The sequence below is a fragment of the Hemibagrus wyckioides genome, linkage group LG09 (assembly GCF_019097595.1).
Source record: "Hemibagrus wyckioides isolate EC202008001 linkage group LG09, SWU_Hwy_1.0, whole genome shotgun sequence".
Lineage (NCBI taxonomy): Eukaryota > Metazoa > Chordata > Actinopteri > Siluriformes > Bagridae > Hemibagrus > Hemibagrus wyckioides.
The window spans coordinates 13,532,595-13,555,656 of NC_080718.1; the positions used below are offsets into that span (position 1 = coordinate 13,532,595).

The following is a 23,062-nucleotide window of genomic DNA, read 5'->3' on the forward strand; positions in this document are numbered from 1 at the left end:
AATAAATTCAGAAAGCTTCACCATGCTAACATGTTTTCTTTGTTCTTTAAATAGTTATTATTAGTCTGAGATTTTGTAGTTTTGTTCGAGCATTGAAAATATTTGAAAATTGATAATGTATTTTATTTATATAAACCTGTGATTTGCTTTGCAGCCAGAACTACTGTCAGAAAATCAACAGCTTCTAACCAATCTGACTGCAAAATTCAACAGAACAAAATGAATTAACATACACCGATCAGGCATAACATTATGAGCACTCATCATGGCACCTGTTAGTGGGTGGGATATATTAAGCAGCAAGTGAACATTTTGTCCTCAAAGTTGATGTGTTAGAAGCAGGAAAAATGGGCAAGTGTAAGGATTTGACTGAGTTTGACAAGGATGTCTAGACGACTGGATCAGAGCATCTCCAAAACTGCAGCTCTTGTGGGGTGTTCCCGGTCTGCAGTGGTCAGTATCTATCAAAAGTGGTCCAAGGAAGGAACAGTGGTGAACCGGCGACAGGGTCATGGGCGGCCAAGACTCACTGATGCATGTGGGGAGCGAAGGCTGGCCCGTGTGGTCAGATCTTAATGATGGTTCTAATAGAAAGGTGTCAGATTACACAGTGCATTGCAGTTTGTTGTATACGGGGCTGCATAGCCGCAGACCAGTCAGGGTGCCCATGTGGACATAATGTTATGCCTGGTCTGTGTATATTCATTTATAATACAATCATATATATCACTTTGGGAGTTTGTTGATTCTGAAAGCAGTTTATTATCTATCATTTTATTAAACTGGCTTGCATTTAATATTTATTATTGTACATTAATATGTTCATATTTAATATTAACATTTAATATCCTTTAGGGAAATGTTCTCGCAACATGTCTTTGAGAAAACATACCGTTATTTGAAGAATCTCTTGCCAGAATGATTGTTAAAAGGTAAGATACTTTCCTTTTTTTGAGTGGAAAATATAAATAATTATTAGTCGTTGCTTTATACAATACTTTTTCCGCCCATTCTCGTGAAAGGTGCCAATAATTTCTAATAAAGTAGAAAACAAATTATTAAAATGAATAAATTATTAATTAGTAAATTGTTCAAAACATTTTTGGTGTCCAAATTTTTCCTCCCTTTGTTTTTCCAGTAAAGCAAGAAGGCAAAACTTGCAATAGGAGCTTGTGGCCACCACACCAACATACAAAATCCATAGTAAAAGCATCACATTGGCTTCAACCATGTTGGTCAGTGGTTTTAAATAAACTTATCTAGCTCTTTTGAGGTTGTTTATGTAAAAAAAAAAAAGGATATTGTGATTTGAGCAGCCTGCATGTTAGATTCTAGTCAAATACTCAAGTTAAACTTAAAGCCCAACATGTCTCTGCAACATTTGAGGTACATGGAAAATTTGTGTAAATTTGAGTTTCTTCCAAGCCATTTCTCCAAATATAAGCTCTCAGAAGGTCTGAGGTTTCAAAAAGGCACCCAGTTAAAGATCTTAAACTGTTTTGTTTAAAGAATGCTGGCAACCCTGCAATAGCAAGGATATAGAATTATGGAAACTGGACTGTGCTTCAGTGTCTCCTGAGTGGGCTGTAAATGAACAACGTGACTATTTCAGAAAAAAAAAACATGTTTTTGCTGTTAGAAGTGTTTCCTTTACAAAAAAAAAAACAGACAAGTGAGAAATAACAGAAGCTGATTTTTGCACAAAAAAAACAATACATTTATTCAAGTGTTCTCCAGCACAAGTACATAAGGAGCCTTTTTTCTTAGTTCTGGGCACAAAACAGAAGAGAGAGGGAGTAGAGGTGGAGAATGACTGCTACATCTGCTGTATGAGCTGATCTCAAAATGAGAGAAGGCATGAAAACAGTTATGACACAGAAGAGGTCACACTAATTAACAGTGTCACTGAGGAAAGAAAATATACAGTGCTCTCCAGAATTATGGGCACTATTCATGAAAATGAGCAAAGGTTAATATATAAAAAAGAATAATGTGCAATATTTTGAGCTTAAACATACAGATATACAAATAAATTTGTATAGTAGTGCAATTTTTGGTTTTCTTTAAAAAAAACGCCAGTTTCAAAATGATCAGCACCCTTACAGTGAATATTTCGTGATGCCTGTCCAGCACTGTGGCTGTTTCTGTAATGTCTGACATGGTTGGAGAAACCTGGTATATGGGACCCCATGCAAGTTTTAATGTTTTTTTTTTTTTTGTAGGATTCAGAGCCCAAAGTGGTCACTACAAAACCCTGATTTTGCAATGTTATTAATTTGGCTCATCATGTTGTTGAAAGATCTATCTATAGACAGGTCTAAACATCCTGGCAACCAGGATTATAAATATCCTGATACTTAGAAGAATTCTTGCCAGATCCACAGATCATAAAAGTGCCCCAGTGAATCAATGATCCAAATAATGCTTTTGTAGCCAAAATGATGGTATAGACTAAAGGTAGAGTATTTTTTCATCTGTTCACAACACATAATGTCAACTTTAGTGTAATGCTGGTTTCTTTCTTGTAACACATCCACCACAGCCTGTTGTTTAACACATTACTTCTGCAAACACAAGAATAACTAAACTAATATGATACTGATCTTTGGGTACTTTTTTTCCCCACAATCACCCTGCACTGTTCTGTTGTGGGCTGGTTCTGGTCATGGATCTGGATCGACACTATCAACACTATCAGACATGTAAAACTACCCCCCCCCCACCCACCCCCCCAGTTGTGCTTAATGGTATTTTCATTTATTTTAACTGCTTATGTATTATATCCATACCTGATTAGTCTAAAAAACCCCTCGTCTCTAGTGTCTTCAAGAGAAACAATACATTGTGAAAGGCAACAGTACGGTTCGTGGTGACTGAGAGCAAATGAAAAATAATGAAATGCATTTGTTTGCATTTATTAAAACATTCATTGGGTCCTTGGGGCTGTCAGTAATTGTATAATGGTGGCACATATTTTTTTTTATAGGAATTTCTATTATTTAAAAAAATAGTTCCAATAATTTCTTGCTAGAACAAAGATAAATAGTCCTATTGGTTAAGTGGAAAAATCGAATATTATTGTATGTAATGTCATTTTTGCTCATGTTTCAAAAAGTGCCGGTAACTCAGGAGGACACTGAATATACTGAGGATATACAGGAACTTGTTACAAGAGCAAACAAAGAGGCCACCAAAGCCAAAAATATATAAAATAAACACTGATCTTAATTAAAAAAAAAAAAAAAAAAAAATAGGTGGAGGGCTGGATATATGCCACGGAATGTAGGACTTAAAAACAACGTTGCCTGGATAATAAGCAAGTACATGTTAACAGCAAGATCGATTGATTACAATTCTTTTCTTACTTCCCAATATGAGTACATGATTTTCCCACAGATAAGCACCAACTACAGCAAGATCTATTCTAAAACAATATAAGAATCTTTTCATCATTTTTTTTTTCAAGTACAAAGTTAAAATGCCTTTGTTAATATATTTATATGAGAGAGTAAAATAATAGTGCTTTTCCAATACTAAAAGAAACATAAAAACAGTCATTGTCCAGACAAGTTTGTCCAAATAATACATCGTTTTCAATTTGATAAAATGTTTAGCACCTTAGGATACACCTACAATCCCCCGTTTTAGTATTTATAAAAGAATCAAATGCAAATGAAAGAGACTGTTTTGTATGTAGGGCTGTGCAGTAAGACGGAAGCGTCCATCTACTGTCGATATCATTCGTTCGCTTTCCCTGTTCGATGCATGACATTCAAATCTGAAATACCAAAAAGTCCTCCCACCCCACTGCTCCATAGCTTATGTCAATTTGTAAGGTTGGGTGAATTAACCCTCTCTTTGCAATGTGAGACTTTTGATTCCATGATATATATTAGCACAGAATTATATTTGTACATCTCATAGGTAATTTTAAAAAAAAAAATAAAAATAAAAAACCAACACAGCAACAAACATATTCTATGTACAAAATGTACAAAAAATATGGGCATAGATATCATTTAGAACATACATATAGGAGTAACTAATGAAAATGAAAAAAAAAAATGAAGGTATGTATGCAGTATAATGCCTTAAATTAAAAATAAAAATAAAAATGACAATCTAATAGCACGTCTTATGACAGTGGGCCAATTTCCAAATCTGTACTAAGCAGAATAATTTAAATGCACACAGACTTTACCTAGAATTCTAAACAAATTCACAAACTCATTGATAATATAGGGTTATGATAATAACAAGTTCAGCAAGTTCATACAAGATTTTAGCCTTGTACACGCAGTCTTGATTTTGACTGATATAATAAAATTCCCGGGACAGGCTCCGGGATTCACCGTGCCCCTGACCAGGATAAAGCGGTGGCTTCGAGGGAGGAACTAAACATCACTAATGACATCACGAAAGAAGCATTCAGTTAGGGAAGCGTTAGGGAAGCGATTTGAAAGAGTTGACGGAATATCTAGAGAACATACGTACTGTACGGCTCATATACGCACTACACCGAGAGCGGACTGTAACTTTCCTAACGTGGATTATGACGAAATATCACTGTAGCAGATGAGGATGTGGGAAAGGGTGGCTCTTTTTCATTTAGCCTAATTCACCAGAGTGACGGGTGAATCTGCCCCTATCCTACTAACCCATTCTTTCACATCTATTGGCACAGCCCTACTGTACAGAAATTAAAAAAAGAACTACCTCAATATATAATGCTAAGAGCATTTCACATCATAGAACATAACAAATTTTTTTTAAAAAAGGAAAAAAAAAAGATTCACAATAGTCAAGAGGAAATAGTCAAAAAATATCAACGAAAATAAAAAGAAGTATACATATACAAAAGTGCTTGATATTGTTGGTAACACAGCACAAAAAAAAAGAGCTATAAAAAGGTAGAAGAACATTGTGAAGCCGCACCATTGTTAAAAGTGTTGCACCTGACTGAGGATAGCCTGCGAGAGGCACTGTAGAGAGCAGTTCAGCAGGCCAGGAGCAAAACCCAACACCGCCCTCCCTGCAACCGCCACGCACGCTAAGAGTTGTACAGTAATGATTCCGGTCTGTGTGACGCTATAGGAACAAAACAAAGTAGCTCAACACAGCCTTCTATCTCAAGGTAGAGAGGAGAAAAAAAAAAAAAAACATCACGGCCCATGTGGCAGGCCAGCAGGTTTTTGTGTGTGCACGGATGCAGAAAACTGACCTCAGTGACTGCAAGGCTGAGGTTTACATAGAGCACCAGTAAAGTATTGTAAAAAAAGGCTGTAAAAGATACAAAATGAGATGTGGCAGACCTGGCTTGACAAATCCTTGCTTTAGAGTCACTTTCTGTTTTTTTTTTTTGTTTTTTTTTTGTGTTTTTTTTTCTTTAAACCCGGCTAATGGTCTTAAAGGTGACCACATCTAGTCTGAAGTAGTAGCACCACATGAGTTGCAATGTTTTTCACCACCTTGAAGCACCATATTGTCACCTATTACAGTAGTACCTTTTATTACCATTGTGTATAGAAAGAGGTATTTGTGACGTGGTGTTTTGGATTGGTTAAGACAGAGCTCTCCTGACATGGAAGAGAAAGACACCATTTTTTTTGTGTGTGGATTTTTTTTTTTTTTTTTGCTCTCGCCAAAGGCTCAGTTGCTCAGAAGAAAAGAAAAGGCGAGCGTTCAAGCAGCCCGTTCTACCTGTATCCCAACCTAGCCCGATTTTCCCGGAAAGTCGCTAACTCGGACTTTCCGTACCTTTAAGTTGGTGAAATGAACCATCTACTATTTTTTTTCTGTCATTTGCTCCCATGCTTTGTCTCTCAATGCCTTGATAGGAGGCCCCATCTCAAGTATAGCTTGCACACAATAAATCAATTCAAATTCTGGATAACACTGCTAAAAAGTAAAATGAATTAACATAAAAACAATTAAATAGAATAAAAAAAAGAGTCAAATATTTAAAAAAAACAAAAAAACAAAACAAAACATGAAATACCTACTTTGATGTTTAGGTTGTAAATAATATACAAGGCTCTTGTTATTTCATACACCAGTTTGGGATTCTCGCCTCCTCACCGCACTGACTTTCACACACAGGCGAAATACTCTTTGAGTGGTGCAAACAGGTGGCGGATGACCGGGACACTCCACGAGCGACCTAGAAGCCTCTGTCTCGCCAACCGACTCATGTTGGACACGTCTGTGTAGTGGACGGGAAAGCCAAATACCCTGAACGACAAGAATTCAAAGAGAGAGAACGACTGGAATGAGGCTTCAGTTGTTCATGTTGAACAGCCAGTACAATATCAAACTCTGTAGAAGTGGCTGCAGAAAGCCGTGCTCAACTTTGTGTTAGTCTAACGTGATTCAACTAAAATTAATTCAGTCAGTGACCTCAACAACAGTTGAGGTAACTGTTGTGTCAACACACGTGTTCTTTAATTAGCAATAACATTTTCTATTTTTAATCATGCAAGGATATTTTTTCATTTCCAAATAAAAGTCATTCATTATTTTCAAAAAACCTATACATTTGTATATTGTCTACTTTCTTGCATATTTCATATGTTCTTGAGAGTCTGGAAGATGACAGCCATGTTCCACAGCTCAGCTGAATTCTCGAATTTGGTTGGTCAGAATTCATACAAAGTTTATATAATGGCCTGTGCCTGTCCTAACACGTTATTCTATGTATAGAAACAGTTCATTTAAATGTATTTGCATGGGAGATGTAAATATGAAGCCTTTAATAAGGTGTGGTTGTTGATAAGGAGTAATAAGGTGTGTAATACAGAGTTCTTGGGCAATGCTGGCTCAACGGTTAAGGCTCCAGGTTATAGATCAGAAGATTTAAGCCCCAGTGCTGCCACTGTTAACCCTCTCTGCTACATGGATGCTCTATTCATTATTGGTAACTGGTTTTCCTGGTCAGGGTTGTAATAGATTTAATGCCTGGAAACACTGGATGTGAGGTGGGAATACACAATGGAGGAGACACCAGTCTATCACCATTTACACCTTGGGGCACTTTTAAAGAAGCCAAATCACCTAAGCATCTTTAGGGTGGTGGGAGGAAACCAGAAAATCCGAAGGAAACACAGAAAGGAGATTGAGTTCAATATCGAAGCTTGGAGCTCTGAGGTGGCCTGGAGAGCTCCCAAATATATATATAAACAAAATATATATATTATAACTATATATATATATATATATTATAACTACATATATATATATATATATATATATATATATATATATATATATATATATATATATATATATATATATATATATATATACACTATATTGCCAAAAGTATTCGCTCACCCATCCAAATAATCAGAATCAGGTGTTCCAATCACTTCCATGGCCACAGGTGTATAAAATCAAGCACCTAGGCATGCAGACTGTTTTTACAAACATTTGTGAAAGAATGGGTCGCTCTCAGGAGCTCAGTGAATTCCAGCGTGGAACTGTGATAGGATGCCACCTGTGCAACAAATCCAGTCGTGAAATTTCCTCGCTCCTAAATATTCCACAGTCAACTGTCAGCTGTATTATAAGAACGTGGAAGTGTTTGGGAACGACAGCAACTCAGCCACGAAGTGGTAGGCCACGTAAACTGACGGAGCGGGGTCAGCGGATGCTGAGGCGCATAGTGCGAAGAGGTCGCCAACTTTCTGCAGAGTCAATCGCTACAGACCTCCAAACTTCATGTGGCCTTCAGATTAGCTCAAGAACAGTGCGCAGAGAGCTTCATGGAATGGGTTTCCATGGCCGAGCAGCTGCATCCAAGCCATACATCACCAAGTGCAATGCAAAGCGTCGGATGCAGTGGTGTAAAGCACGCCGCCACTGGACTCTAGAGCAGTGGAGACGCGTTCTCTGGAGTGACGAATCGCGCTTCTCCATCTGGCAATCTGATGGACGAGTCTGGGTTTGGCAGTTGCCAGTAGAACGGTACTTGTCTGACTGCATTGTGCCAAGTGTAAAGTTTGGTGGAGGGGGGATTATGGTGTGGGGTTGTTTTTCAGGAGCTGGGCTTGGCCCCTAAGTTCCAGTGAAAGGAACTCTGAATGCTTCAGCATACCAAGACATTTTGGACAATTCCATGCTCCCAACTTTGTGGGAACAGTTTGGAGCTGGCCCCTTCCTCTTCCAACATGACTGTGCACCAGTGCACAAAGCAAGGTCCATAAAGACATGGATGACAGAGTCTGGTGTGGATGAACTTGACTGGCCTGCACAGAGTCCTGACCTCAACCCGATAGAACACCTTTGGGATGAATTAGAGCGGAGACTGAGAGCCAGGCCTTCTCGTCCAACATCAGTGTGTGACCTCACAAATGCGCTTCTGGAAGAATGGTCAAAAATTCCCATAAACACACTCCTAAACCTTGTGGACAGCCTTCCCAGAAGAGTTGAAGCTGTTATAGCTGCAAAGGGTGGAACGACATCATATTGAACCCTATGGATTAGGAATGGGATGTCACTTAAGTTCATATGCGAGTCAAGGCAGGTGAGCGAATACTTTTGGCAATATAGTGTATATATATAACACACACACATATATATATATATATATGTGCGTTATTTTGCAGTAATATCTTTCTGAAACATTTATTCTAAAGCAAAGTTGAAGCAAGATTGACTTTGTCATTATGTACCTTCAGAGGGTGCTTCATTTATATTACTGAATGCAAGATGCAACCTTCATTGACCATTCCAGACATCTGTACGCCTGATTTTCAAAGCCACTGTTTGTCTGTGTATTTAAACAGCCGTCATACCTCTCCATCTCAGTGCACCACAGGATGTCCTCTTTCTCGTTCATGTAAACAGGGAAATGCTGATCTTTGCCCTGCTTTATGGAATTCGACCGAGTGGTGATGGTCCTCACTTTATCAAACTGAACAATAAAAACGGAACATTTATTCTTATTTATTTTGACAGTTTTGTTTAAATGTTTGCCAGTTATACAGTATAATCAGGATGTTGAAGGGTTAGCTTTACCTTTGCAGTCCTGCCATGTTCAAGACAGTCTTGCAGGTCCAGTTTGTCAGTGCACATGGCAGTCAGAGGTCTGTGTTGAGCAAAAACAGATCAAATGAGAGACGCAAAGAGAACTAGAGAGGAAGAGTGAAGAGATGCACTCTATTTCATGGTAAGGGGAATCAGTGGAGAATGGTGAGGGAGCATGTAGGATGAACTGAGGGAAGGATTTGACAGACATCAGTGTGACGCTTCCCTCAATATTCCAACCTGAACGAACCTGTTCATGCCAGGAAGGTTTCCCCAGAAGTAGCGGGCACGATGAGCAGCAGACACTTCCTTTGCGTCTATCATCACTGGGTTGCACTGTTAAGAGAAACAGAGATAACAGGCCTTTGTGAAGAAACAGCGAGTGCTTTTTTAAGTCAAATCTGTAAAAATCAACAATGAACCTAGTTTCATGTTTCCCTGATGCTGAACCAAACCAGTATAACTATATATGCATTGAACAATGCATGATACACAAAATCCTTACCTAGTGTTATTATTATTAGCATAACTGAATGCCTATTTAATTTAATTAGTACATATGCTTAATTTTCAATCTTTTACAGGTTTAATGAAGGATAGAAAATGTACTGAATCTTAAGATGATTCCGATTTGAAAGTGAACATAAGCCTGAAGCAGGAAGGAAGGTTGTGTGAGAGTAAAGCATTAAAGGATTCTCTTCGTTCTGATGGATATGTTGTGTTTCGTCAAAGAAAATGGTATTATTTTGCTGATATATGAAAATGTTTGCATTACACTATACTGGCCTATTTGCATAGATGTAAGACGGGAACAGAACAGAAACAGGAACAATGTGGATTATTTTGGGGCTTAAACCGACACAGTAGGTGTTGAAGTCTACCACTGGGTGGCAGCAAAGAAAGGGTTTATTGCTCACTCCTGAGGAACACGTCATACAACTTGCCTGTCAAAGAACTTCATAAAAAATCTTTTTATATTTGTGTGTTTCTGTGTGAATAAGTCTGTGTCATGAGTATTAGCAAACACATACCTCTAAAAAGCGAGAGATGTCCCTCTTGTCACTGACACCCATGGCCACTACATTCTCAAAGAGCCAGAAGAAAGGCCTGTTGTCTCCTTCCTTAGGACGAGCTTCATGTAAAAGCCGGTAAAACTCAAAGAACAGCCTTCCCGTGCCCTCTGGTGGGTGTGTATGTGTGTGTGAGTGATGGGGTGGTGTTGGTAGTGGAGGATGGGGGAGTGATAAGAAAACAAGGTACAGAAATTAAGGTTAGACTATCCAGATATACCGCTATGCAAATTTGTGCAATGCAGATAGTCATCTGAAACGAAATACAAACTAACTTTAATTTAGAATAAATTAAAAAACAAATGTATTGAAGTATTGATTTTTGCATGCAGTATGATTTTACCGTAGAGACCTTTCCGTGCTGGATTAACTATAGAGAGATCATTACAGGGGCTTCCTCCAATGACGAGATCAAAAGGTCCCCACTCTTGTATCTGTGACAGAGGAAAGAAACAGAGAAAAAACAGAATCAAATTCATATTCGAATTTTGTTGGTCACGTAAACAATCATCAACACAGTGGTGGGCCGTGCATTTCACACCTAGGCCTTCACCAAATCGATTTCTTCTCCTGTGTCAGCCATTGTGAGTTAAAATATATTTATTTTATTTAATTTGTGCTGTTCACTGCCTCTGACTACTCCAATTATCCAATCAAAGGACGGGAAATTGCTGATGTAATCGTATGCCTGCTTGATGGTGACGCCAACTCGAAATCCGATTGGTTAATGTAACAATTTCATTGCCACTTATTTTAAGCTATGGGCGCCTGAACTATTGATTCTGAAGGCCTTAAGATTTCTTTCACCCTGGCAACGCATGATGTCAGCCACTAGCTGAAATGTGATTGGATAAATACTCTTATCATAAATATACACTACTGGAAGCAGCACAACCAAGAGAAAAGCTGTGAAATGTAGAGAATAGACTATTAGGAATAATTTAATACACTTTCATGGAAAAATATATTAAATATATTAAAATGCAAGTCAGTGATTCCTGACGGCCCATCACTGCATAAACAATACGACATGCAGTGAAATGCTTGTTTAGGCATAAAAAATAGTGTAAAAATAGACTAAGAATAGAATCACTACAGGCTACAGTATGACTGATATATGAAAATAATGTTATGTGTGCAATTTTAGAGCCTATATGTAACATATGCTGTATGTATCTTGTGCTGCCAGGTCCAGAAAAGTTGTCTACGCGAAACAAATGTGGGGGACAACTAAGGGTATGTATAATGAAGGTACTTCATAAATGATGCAGTTCATTCAGAAGCAAATTTCCAGCAGGTGAACTCACGTGTTTGTGTGTGACGTTCCTCACGTCGCCAACGTACATGATGCGTCCATGATGCCGCACGATACCGACAGTGATCGAGTCCTCGCATATCTCAGAGGCGACGTAGCGCTCCACCTGAATACCTAGCTCCTTTAGCACCAGCAGCCCTACATACACACACACACACACACACACACACACACTGAGCAAACTGTCAGGGCCCTGCTTCCGCAAAACAGTCCAGATGCCTTAGCATTAAGCAAGTCCATTTTTGCACAGAACAGCACTTTTAGAGTACATTATAGTACATTGTTTTGTGCTTGTTGTGCAATTTGGCAGATGAAGATACTATTTTTGGAATGCAGAAGTGATTCTCATTTGTGCAATGTAATGTAAAAACAAGAATTATACAGTGGGAAAACACACAATTCCATATGTCCATATGTATACCATCTGTAGATATTTACCATATACACCTAGCTTTCATTTAACAGTGTTACTAAGATGCAGTCCTGTCTAATAACAGTTTAGTCTTTAAACATGAACGTAAAGGCACTATAAGGACAAGATGGCTGTAATGTTATCAACAAAATGTCCTGCTGAGAGCCGAAAAACAAGATGAGGGTTCTCCTTTCACCTGTAGCGATTCCGTCAAAGAGTGATAACACACGGATAGGCTTTCTCTTCTCTGCCAAAACAGGAGGGTAGAGCTTTGGAGGTTCCTGAGAGAGAAAGTATATGATTGAAAGGGAGGAGAGAGAGAGAGAGAGAGAGAGAGAGAGAGAGACAGTAAACAAGAGGGCTAGACTGCTCAGTAAAATGTAATGGCAATAAATAGGCAATAACAGGGTGTCATTGTTGAGGCATTGCACAATGCTGAATCTAATAATGTCTATGTGTGGTGGGCTCATACAATTTTCAGAAAAAGCATAAGTGACAAACAATAAATATTCGCAGGGCATTCAACAGAAAAGCTTCCGCACTGTTAGGAGAGGACAAGTTTGAATCCTGTGGTTACCACAGCCATCCATGGCCAGAAGTCCAAGAGATTAAACTGGCCATGCTCTCTATCTGGAAGAGGTGGCTTGCTCTCTCCTCTATCAGTCACAGCGGCACTTACACCACACAGTGTGAGCAGTGATTCAAAAAGATGTGTTTCAGTGGAAACATTTGATAGCCTTAACCCTGCAGATTGGTAGCTGCTGTATGATAGGGGAGACCTAGATGTTGGGTGGGAATTGGCCAAAACAGTTAGAGAGTTAGAGTTAGAGAAAAAGGTAGAGAGAAGCTCTATTACAAAACAATATCAAGTTAATAGAAGCCCATATAATTTGATGCCCATCAGATATAGAAATATATGACTTATAAGTTACGGAAATAAGTATCTCTACTTAACTACTTATCTACTATAGTATCTCTATTTCTACTATAATAAGTAACAGTTTCTCTATTTTTATAATCAAATGACAATTTATTATTATTATTATTATTATTATTACTATTATTATTATTATCATTATTATCATTATTATAGTCCTCTGTGTATATTGTTTTATACACAGTGTGTTTTTGTATATTTGTATATTTTTATAACAGATTTAAAATTGTTTATTATTACTATTATTATTGTAAATGTATATACTCTGTATACTTCAATATCTTTTATGTTAAGTCATGTCTCTATATCTCTATATCTGAATTTCAAGTCACCTTGCCTTCATCTTTTCATCTTTTTCTTTAGCTGCTATTCCTTTGCTGCTGTGACTATGCAAATTTCCCCACTGTGGGAAGAATAAAGGATTATCTTATCTTTTTATCTTTTAAGAGAACTGGACACATATAATAATAATAATAATAATAATAATAATGTGTCATCTCTGTTTAAAATGTATTAAACACAGTGTTTAAACTGTATATTACTTAAATGATGATGATGATGATATACAAATGATACTCAGATTTGAGCTTTTCTGACTTCTCACCTGCATTGTCTCTCTACTTTCTCATTCTCAAAGACTGCAGGAGATTTTCTAACGCAAGAAGCATCCCAGGCTCTACTGTTCATTAAAAAATGGTCTTATGCCGTCAACACCTCTTTCATTCTGGCTCCAGATAGTTTTCACTGACTTTAGGTTTTATTTCATGTCATGTCCTTCCATGTGCCGTTTCAATTATTTGGGTTTGGGAGAACTGGCAGTGAAGCTCAGTAAAATCTTAACCTGTTCTTGGTTTATGTCTTTGTAGAATTTTAGCATATAACTGAAAAACCAAGCTGTAGGGATAAGGGTTTTAATTTGGTACACCAAATGAATTTTGTAAATTAAAATCCTCTTTTTAGTGAGTTGAGAAAAAGGGTCCATTCTCTGTCATTCCACTAGAGGGCAAAACAGGGCAATGAGATTCAATTCATAAGCAGGCTGGAAATCTGACCCTGTTTCTTTCACAGAATTGGAGTGAATACTTATGCAATCAATTTTACGTTCTTTATTTGTAAATCATTTTGCAAACTATATTGTCCCCAAACGTCATTATAATGGATTATTTTGTGTAGACTAATGATATGCACGATAAGATCAAAAGTATGCAGATGTCTGACCACAAGCCCTATATGTGGACCTTTTACCATAAAGTTGGAGGCACACGATTGACTAGAAGGTCTTTGTAGGCTGTAGCATTACATTTTCCATTCACTGGAACTAAGGGGCCCAAACGTGCCTCTTGACAATGCTGCAGTGCACAAAGTGAGGTCCGTGAGAACATGGTAAGTCAAGTATCCCACTAAGAGGTACTTTAACCCTTTCAGACCTGAATTATGTTCCAATGATGAAAAAAATAAAAGAATGTTATTTTCCTACCTGGAATACACCCAAAAACAAGAATCAGTATAAAAAATTAAAATATCAAATTTTTATAATTGCTTTTTAAAATGTCCACTGCAATGGACAGTGGGTCATAACAGATGTAAAATAATGCCATTTGAACAGAATTTGTTGGGTTTTTTTTAATTTTTTATTTCTGGAGCATAAACTTGAAACATAAGGTAAAAATGCTTAAGGTAAAAAACACTGGATGTGTAGCATTGCTAAACCTTCTCATATTTAAGAAAGAAATGCACCCCTCAAGACCCGTCACTCATTAGAGACTGAGAGGGAGTAGATCTGACCTCTAACCTAAGCCACTTTTGTGTGATTATCACCTGTTCATCATGTCTGCTCATCCTATCATCACATACTCTCCCATCCAGCATGTCTAGACAAACATGCGCACACGTGCACACGATCTTAGTATTTCCAATGACCTTTGTATTGGTGTAGATATTTAACGGAACATGCCATTTCAGAGGCTTGTACCAATCACTGTAGTTACATAAAGCTCAGTCTTTACACTATGAATAGGTAAAAATCATCTTCTGTTGTGACCTAAATCTTTATAAACTACTGTGTTGAGACAGTGTGTAGAATTCATGCACTTGTCAGCCGTAAGAGTGTTTTATATTCTGACTCACATGTCAACAGAAACAGAAGCTGAATAGATTCTGGATGAAGCCTTAAAAAATAATCAGACGTGATCTTCCATGAGTGCATTCTCTGGACATCAAATAAACTCAGACACACCTCATATTTCTGCCCTTTTGATCTGGCAAAATAGATATAGATAGATTTTAAGTTAGTTATAGTTAGTGCTGGTTTATACTGGTTAGTACTAGTTTATACTGGCTTATACCGGTTTATACTGGTTAGTGCTGGTTTATACTGGCTTATACCAATTTATACTAGTTAGTGCTGATTTATACTGGTTTATACCAGTTAGTTCTGGTTTATACTGGTTTATACCAGTTAGTTCTGGTTTATACTGGTTTATAAACAGTTTATACCAGTTAGTGCTGGTTTATACTGGTTTATACTAGTTAGTTCTGGTTTATACTGGTTTATAACAGTTAGTACTAGTTTATACTGGATTATACTGGTTTATACTGGTTAGTGCTGGTTTATACTGGCTTATACCGGTTTATACAGGTTAGTTCTGGCTTATACTGGTTTATACCGGTTTATACAGGTTAGTTCTGGTTTATACTGGTTTATACCAGTTAATATATATATATATATATATATATATATATATATATATATATATATATATATAAAACTACAGCAATATAACTGCAGTCGGTTCACCTTTTCTGAAGGCATTCAATCAATTTCTGATAGCAAAATGTACCTTTCAGATAAATGCTGATAGATGAGCAAATTAAAATTTGACATCGATGTGTTATAAGTCTACGAAACTGATTTTTTTTTGGTCCAGCCCACTTGACATTGGACTAAATGTAATGTTGCCTGTTACTGTTGGTTTAACAAGGCAAAAATACAGATGTTCTCTTGCTAAGTAACTTCTCTGTAATAAGTCCCCCGGTCCTTCAGTCACCTCAAAGTGTGTCCCATGTCTTTTCCAGCTTCTGATCTGCGTTAACTCAGCCTATTCCCATATTACTGCCTTGCACCTGTACGTACTTCCAGAAAGTAATAAAAGACGGTTTTTCACATTAAATCGCTTGAGCAAATGGGGCCCATAATTTGGTAATGGAGAACTGGTCAAAGTACTTCCCTGACCATAAATTTGAGATGAAATAAACAATTTCAGAAGCCCTTAAACTGTCTGCCCTACTTCACTGCTGCACAGGTGGACCATGAAATGGTCCATAAAGAAATCTTCACTTCACCCCATCACTGGACCTCAAGCCTTCACATGCTAATCTTATTACAAGAGGCTTTTCTGGCATTGTTATGGGCTGTTAATGATTACACACTGTCCCAAACCAACAGCTCTTTGAATTTTTTCAAAATTTATTTATTTTTTTGCTAACTTGCTTTTCTCCATGACATTCATATTCTTTTCACACAAATATGCAGACGATACATGATGCAGTACCCGGCAAAACCCTTTTTAAGACGCAACAATTTCTTTCAATTGCATCATTCCACACTGTTCAGTACCTGTTAAGCCACAACCTTTTTAATGAGAAGGCTTATGATACAAGTGGGTAACACTTACAAAATCCTGGTCGTGGTTGTTGGCAAAGAAGTGCTGTAGACGACTGGGCCAGTCAGCCCGGCGTTCCAGCAGCCCGAACTGAGGCTTCTGACCACACATATAGCAGTTCCAAGGGTCCTCCTTTATAGCAGCTTGTGCTGCACCGGGCCCAACTAGCAGATCCACACACTCTACACAGAAACACCTGCAAACAACACAGTCTGCTAAGTCCATGAATCCTGACAGCAGTTTATAGGCTATGCCACACTGCAGAATATATACTCTGTCTACTACAACAGCATTAGCAGTGACAGTGGTGTTCTAATTATATCCAAGTTTATCCTTGATATTAATATCAACTAATCTAAATTATTAGAAATAGAGATGCAATACTGTCAACAATATATTGGGTATGGGTCCAGGACTCAGTTGTCAGTAGGCATTCCTACTATTGGTTTTTATTTCTTGCCAGTAAAGTGAAATATTCTGGAGAGAGATATGGTGTTTGTATATGAACACAGCAGCGTATATCTATATCATATTATACGAGGTGAAGGAGAAACAGTGTGTGCTCTTTGTCAGGGATCATGCCAGCTCTACAGCCTTCACTCCCATTAGGTGTCACTGCACCATGTCAAAAAGTTAAACATTTGTCACCTTTGTCACATTGCTGGACATGTCCAAATCCGGTCACTTCCACTGATGTGGCTGTAAGTCGCCAGCTATCATTGAAAATGAATGATCTCCTGTCACATTGTGGCTGAATGTCTCTGTATATGTAAAGGTATTACCGTTTATGAAAAATTCTAGGATACCAACATCTGATACTACATGTTGTGTGCAATCTCCCATGTTTGTTTTATGTATTGTAGTATGTAGATTAAAAAAAAAAAAAAAAAAACTCAGTTTTTAGGCAGATGGTATCCTAAATCTGTGACCTATTGAACCAGTGTTAATGTATTCACTGATAGAGACTTCAAAGCACACTTGTATGTCAGTCTGGATAAGAGTGTCTACCACATGCCAGAAATGTCAATGTAAATGTTTGTTGCTAAGTTAATTAACAGAAGACACAAGATGGGAATTACTGGCACTCAAAGTAAAAGGCAACTAGAAATATCAAAAAAGTGGATATCATCGTCAAAACAGGTAACCCAAGCAATATAGTAAGATAAATGAGCAAATGTCTTACCTTTAACAGAAAGCGTAAGGATGCCATACATGAGCATCCTGAGCAGTATCAGTGAATTCAAGGTACTGAATTGGGTTCACACAATTGTATTTGCAAGTGTTGAGAGAGCAGTTCAGTTCTGTGAGCACTGAGCGCTGAGACACGTGCATCTCCTTCCCCCCGCAAATCACCAGCATCTACACTTGGTGCGATTTATTACAGTTTTTTTTCATAATGACCACATTTGCTGATACTGCTCTGTGTGCTCAGTATGTCTGTCCTCACGCTTTCTATTAAAGATACTGTTTCACACAATAAATATAACACAATTCAATTACAACTCGTTGCTAGCACACAGCAGCAATATGTAAAGCAGATGTAAATAAAATGTCTTAGGTTAGGTTAATCATTTCAGTATCCATATTGAAATCAGTACTAACTCAATCATGTACTTGTATTCGGCCTGGATAAAAAAAAAGTATTCGATGCATGCCTGTATTCATTTAACTGTGCAAAAGACCATTAAGATGGTGCATTAAACTTAAACTGAACAGTGTGTGGCAGTTGTACCTGCAGCAGTTATTGTTTCCACACATGAGCACCTCCCTCCCTCCACAGCAGATTGTGCAGTAAGACTGGTATCCATCGTCGTCATACTGGTACGCACACTCCAAGAAACAGTTCTGTAACACAACGGCATTGCATGCTAATGAAAAACAGCTGGTGTTGGTCTGTGGACAGTCGAGCTAATACACAAATGTGTAGCATGTTGTTTATTTTATTAGATGACTATAATAGCTTTGTTGATGCTCTTATGCAATATAGTTGAATCTTAATCTCACTCTTATGCAATATAGTCAAATCTACTATGTGCTTCTGTAAAAAAAATAAAATTGGAAAAGGGTCAGCGTGAATCTAAGTCAGAGAATTGATGTACATAAATGGTACTAAACTATTCTTTGTCACTATGGTGGTATAAGCTTTTTATACTTGTAGGTTGTCTCTTTTACTTAGAAAGGTGCATTGTACCTTTTCAGGAACAATATATCTATAATTTTTTGCAATTCTATTTCTATTCTAGTCACTTCTCGTAAAGATTTGAGTGTTTATTTCCGTTGTAGTGAGTTTACAGAGTCTCATCACAAGCAATTCGATGTATTCAATTGTCTCTGGCATTTGTGTGCCTGGGAAATAAAATAACTGACATTTGCAAGTTAGAAATGTATGTACCACCCCAGAGACAAGAAAAAGTCCTGTTTAGTACCCTGGTTTTCCTGATTGGTGGCTGTGCAAAAGGCTGATAACAAAAAGCTAGTTTCTACCTTACAGCTTTGGCACATTCCTCCACTGAAGAGTGGGTGCTCAAGGGAAACGTTCAGGGTTCCACAGGAGATGCAAATATCTGTGACAAAGTAAGGAGAAAGTAAGTCTCTGTGGTTTCAGTGTCTTAAGGCTGATTTATACTTCTGGAGAATGAGTAATTGCATCTTTGTGTTGCAATGCAAAGATCCTGTGTAAACATGGCATTCAAGCTAATAGTGCACTGTTTGTCTCTTCGGTGCTTTGCATCGGATTGTTTGGTGGAGATGCGTGTTGGTTACGTAAACAAAAACAGTCTAATTTAGATTAATATTTTTAAAATTAGATGCTAATCAATAACTTTTTCTGACTTCACATGAGCTCGTGCTTCGGGAAATGCTTTCAGAAACCGTGGTTCGTTAAAAACGTTAAAAGCAGTTGCGACAGAAATGCACGTAAAACTCTCTATAAACATCTCCGTTTAAACATTTACGCTGTGCGAGTTTTTAATAAAAACGTCTCCTCTATGATTAAATATTTTGAACACTGATTTTAAATGAACAGGAGCATGTTTTCTGCCTGTGTTTCATATTTGCTTCACGCATGCTGATATGATCACATTACTGTATAATGGATTTGTTTACAGAAAACTACAGTCATGATGCTGTGATAATATATAAATATATTGTATAATGTCGAGTTTAATCCTGCACGACTCAGTCTTTCTTTTAACAGACTCCACAACTAAAAACTCAAGCATCTCTCAATCAGTGGATTGAAACACTAGTTAAACTGGATAATATTTCATATTTCATATTCTGATATTCAATACAAATGTCACTCATGCTGCTGAATAAAGTTACAACACTTCAGAAATGTTTTCTGCGAACATTCACATGTTTATAATGGATCATGCATGGTATATTTTTATGCGCATGCTATCTTCTATTTATTATTTCCAAAGTGAAACACAGGCCTCACACAGTTCTTGTTTACTATCTAACACAGTAAATGTTGGAGTGGTTCATGCGACTGCGCCTACTAGAGGACATGAGCTCGCTACGTGCGAGTATGAATCCTTCACCCGGTACGAGAGTTTCCGCAAAACGTCCTGCTGTGCACACAGAAGTATAAATCAGCCCCTGTGAGTTCATGGAAAACTCTCAAGTTAGCAGATACTATCGTAAATAAATACCTTCGATATTCCTGCACTTCTGCCGCACCTCGTACACAAGCCTCTCTGAAAAAAAAAAATACAGAAAAGAACGGTAATTAGAACTATCTGATTCTCTGTGTGACGTTTACAGCCTAATGTTTACCTTGGAGAGTTTAGCAGTTGAAGTTGATAATCCTTATTAGAGGCGTGTGCTGATGTGTGAGGTTTTGTGTGTGTGTATGAGTGTGTGTGTGTTTGTATGAACTCTGTGAACTCCTTGACCCTGTGTGACTCAGTGAAAGTGATGGTTCACCTCGGGTTCTCTCATCGACGATGTCTTTCACCTTGGGCTTCTCCGTGCCTGTGCTTTTACGAGGTCTTTTGGCAGGTGGGGGTGCATAGGCTGCGGCTTCGGGCTCCACCCACATTTCCGGGTACACTTCCTTGTATGGGTTGCGCTCCTCTGTGAAAGGCCAAGTCAACAAATCAGATCGATCGAAACAGACTGAGGAATCATATTCGCAACACCATAAAAGCTGGTATGTGAATTAGCCTGGCAGTGAGTAAGGGTTTTAAACCCAGAGCACATATAATATGTACTTGGGGTTTCAGGATAAGCCCTAAGGTTTGAATATAGTTTAAAGAAGAGGAAAAAATGCTAAATTAGTGGTGAGTTAAATCTCTTATAGAAAACTGTTAGATGTTGTTTTGATCAACATAAATGTTCAAGGCTGAGAAACAATTATACAACAAATTCACAGCATTTGGCTCCACTGCAGGTATGTGTCTTCACTTGTACAGGAATGTCTTTTAACCACATATTTCCCAAAATCCCTTTCAAAAAGGCATGGCAGTAAGGTTTACCTTCTGGAGGCTCCAGGCCCTTGGGGCCAGTGGGCTGGAATCCTGTCATGGCCCATTCGATCATCTGCTTGTTCTGCATGTCCACCGACTTACAGGTGTCGGTGTCGTCACTCTCAGGACAGGTGAGGAACACTTTTCCTGCTCTACTGCTGGCTACCTGAAAATATAATTTGAGCAGACAGGTTAACTGATCACATTTCTGTATAGTACTAATCCCAGGGTCATTAACAGTTCCATAGCTGAACACACTCTTTAGAGTTTACAGCCGTACCTGTAGCACCTCATAGATGGCTTTCTTGTACATTGGCTGCTTGTTGTAAGTTGGCTGGTGAAAAGCACTGCAGAAGGAACTCAAAGGCAACAATTTCTCAACACAGACCTAAAAAACAAGGAATATTTTGAACAAAACTTCACCAATAGGTGATGATGCACCATTATTTTCTTATAAGACTTTTTTTCTGGGCTAGGCTCTGGATTCTGACCATGATGAAGCAGCTCCTGAAGATAAATTAATGTCATTGATATGACCAGTAATACATACCACAGAGAATTTGCCATCACCGAACCACATGACCCATCTGGTTCCCTCTGCAGCTCGGCTCCGGCCGGTCATCCACCAGGAGACGATGCGTCCAGGCCACCAAGAGAAACCACGCAGTTTCCCCCACACCAGCTCGCCAATGCCAAAGCCTCTGCCGTCCTGTACATGCCACACAGACCTCATTATATGGTCGATAGTCTAGGTGAATCCTGTATGAAACTGTGGCTTATCTGCTGTTCTATTTGCTAAGCTTTTCATCATTACTATATGGTAACAAGCCACTGTTTTACCACACGTATCATAGAACAGCAGCTCTCAGGAGCACACAGCAGAAAGCCATTTCTCAGGAGACTTAATCAATCAGTGCTGGTCGGTTTTGATCAATTGCATAATAAATTCTGTACCAAAATTAGATGCTTTAATCCACAGTCATGTTCCAATTTGTCATTCTTCATCAATTACAATGACAGTGACAAGTGAAAGTGTGCCACTACCTCATACTCAGCCTCTGTGTCGGTGGACTTTGGTGAGGTCTTATCTCCATCCCCTATAGGCACTGGCTCTGGCGTTGTGGCCACTGTAGGGGATGCTGGGTCTGTAGGCTGTTGTTGCTGGGCTGGAGGCTGTTGCTGGGGTGTAGGCTGTATTTGTGGTTGTGGTTGAGCTTTGGGAAGAGCTTGGGTCAACTGCTGCTGTTGCTGTGTAGGTGGTGGTGGTGGTGGTAGTGCAGTGGTCAGTGGGCTGTTGAGGGTACCACAGGCCATCTGAGGCTTGACCTCCACCTCTCCATGCTCCTCCATCGAGTTCATTATGGAAACCAGTTTGGCCTTCTTCTCTGCCTGCAGCATGTGGAACAGGAACAGAGAAGAGAAGAGAAGAGAAGAGAAGAGAAGAGAAGAGAAGAGAAGAGAAGAGAAGAGAAGAGAAGAGAAGAGAAGAGAAGTGCATTCAGAAGAGGCAGACTTGCTTTGACAGCCCCTCCTGAGAATGACGCGGCTCCATGACGATAATCACTAGGTCTGTTTACACTACAGTAATCCCAGATGCCGAAGCAAATATTTCCAGTCCTCTTGATTAAGAGTGAGCAACTCCCTTTTGAGACTGAGGAAGGTTAAAAAAAAAAAACTATATGGAAACAATCCCCCCTGATCCCCTAAACAGAAAGCCATTTGTGGGCCCTTTGAAGCCATGACGTTTCTGTTGTGGTTGAGGTGCACGGAAAACAGCATGGTGCAGAGTTCACTGAGTTTGTCGAACCGGACTCATTAGGTCAACAACAGAGGACGCAAGCCAAGCCGTGACTTAAGCTGCTCACAGAAAATCCCCAACAGCTGTGCACATTCTGCAACCTCTCTCTCTGTTTCTCGCTCTCTCTTTCTCTATAGTTTAGTCACTCATGTGAATCTTTTTTATAGCTGTATGCCTTTCTGCTGCCAGCAACCGACACCATCTCAGGTTTCAATCACCACAGATGTAAATTGGCCAAGGCAAGTTTAAAAAAAAGAAGAAAAAGGCATTGCTCTTTTGTTTCTCTTCCTCTTTTTTTCCCACCCACTATATGCAACAAGCTCCAAAATTGGCACACTTGGCAATGATGGGCAAAAAGTTATATAACTGTTG

General features: G+C 38.5%; 1 protein-coding gene across 8 annotated transcripts in view; it reads right to left on the bottom strand.

Moving 5' to 3' along the window:
* Positions 1 to 2,180: 2,180 nt before the first annotated feature.
* Positions 2,181 to 23,062, bottom strand: part of dnmt3ab (DNA (cytosine-5-)-methyltransferase 3 alpha b) — a 50,633-nt gene continuing 29,751 nt past the window's right edge. For 7 of the 8 annotated variants that reach the window (XM_058399136.1, XM_058399137.1, XM_058399134.1 and 4 more), the window contains 17 exons: positions 21,937 to 22,281; positions 21,443 to 21,601; positions 21,173 to 21,280; positions 20,902 to 21,058; positions 20,351 to 20,500; positions 20,077 to 20,121; positions 18,905 to 18,984; positions 18,153 to 18,265; positions 16,433 to 16,616; positions 12,018 to 12,102; positions 11,402 to 11,547; positions 10,438 to 10,528; positions 10,056 to 10,204; positions 9,275 to 9,360; positions 9,016 to 9,085; positions 8,793 to 8,911; positions 2,181 to 6,231 (listed from right to left, as the gene is read on the bottom strand). In XM_058399136.1, the coding sequence (XP_058255119.1) occupies positions 6,090 to 6,231; positions 8,793 to 8,911; positions 9,016 to 9,085; positions 9,275 to 9,360; positions 10,056 to 10,204; positions 10,438 to 10,528; positions 11,402 to 11,547; positions 12,018 to 12,102; positions 16,433 to 16,616; positions 18,153 to 18,265; positions 18,905 to 18,984; positions 20,077 to 20,121; positions 20,351 to 20,500; positions 20,902 to 21,058; positions 21,173 to 21,280; positions 21,443 to 21,601; positions 21,937 to 22,281 (2,229 nt within the window). In that variant the 3' untranslated portion in view covers positions 2,181 to 6,089. The remainder of the gene's footprint in view (positions 6,232 to 8,792; positions 8,912 to 9,015; positions 9,086 to 9,274; positions 9,361 to 10,055; positions 10,205 to 10,437; positions 10,529 to 11,401; positions 11,548 to 12,017; positions 12,103 to 16,432; positions 16,617 to 18,152; positions 18,266 to 18,904; positions 18,985 to 20,076; positions 20,122 to 20,350; positions 20,501 to 20,901; positions 21,059 to 21,172; positions 21,281 to 21,442; positions 21,602 to 21,936; positions 22,282 to 23,062) is intronic. The other variant, XM_058399135.1, reaches the window with a different exon arrangement.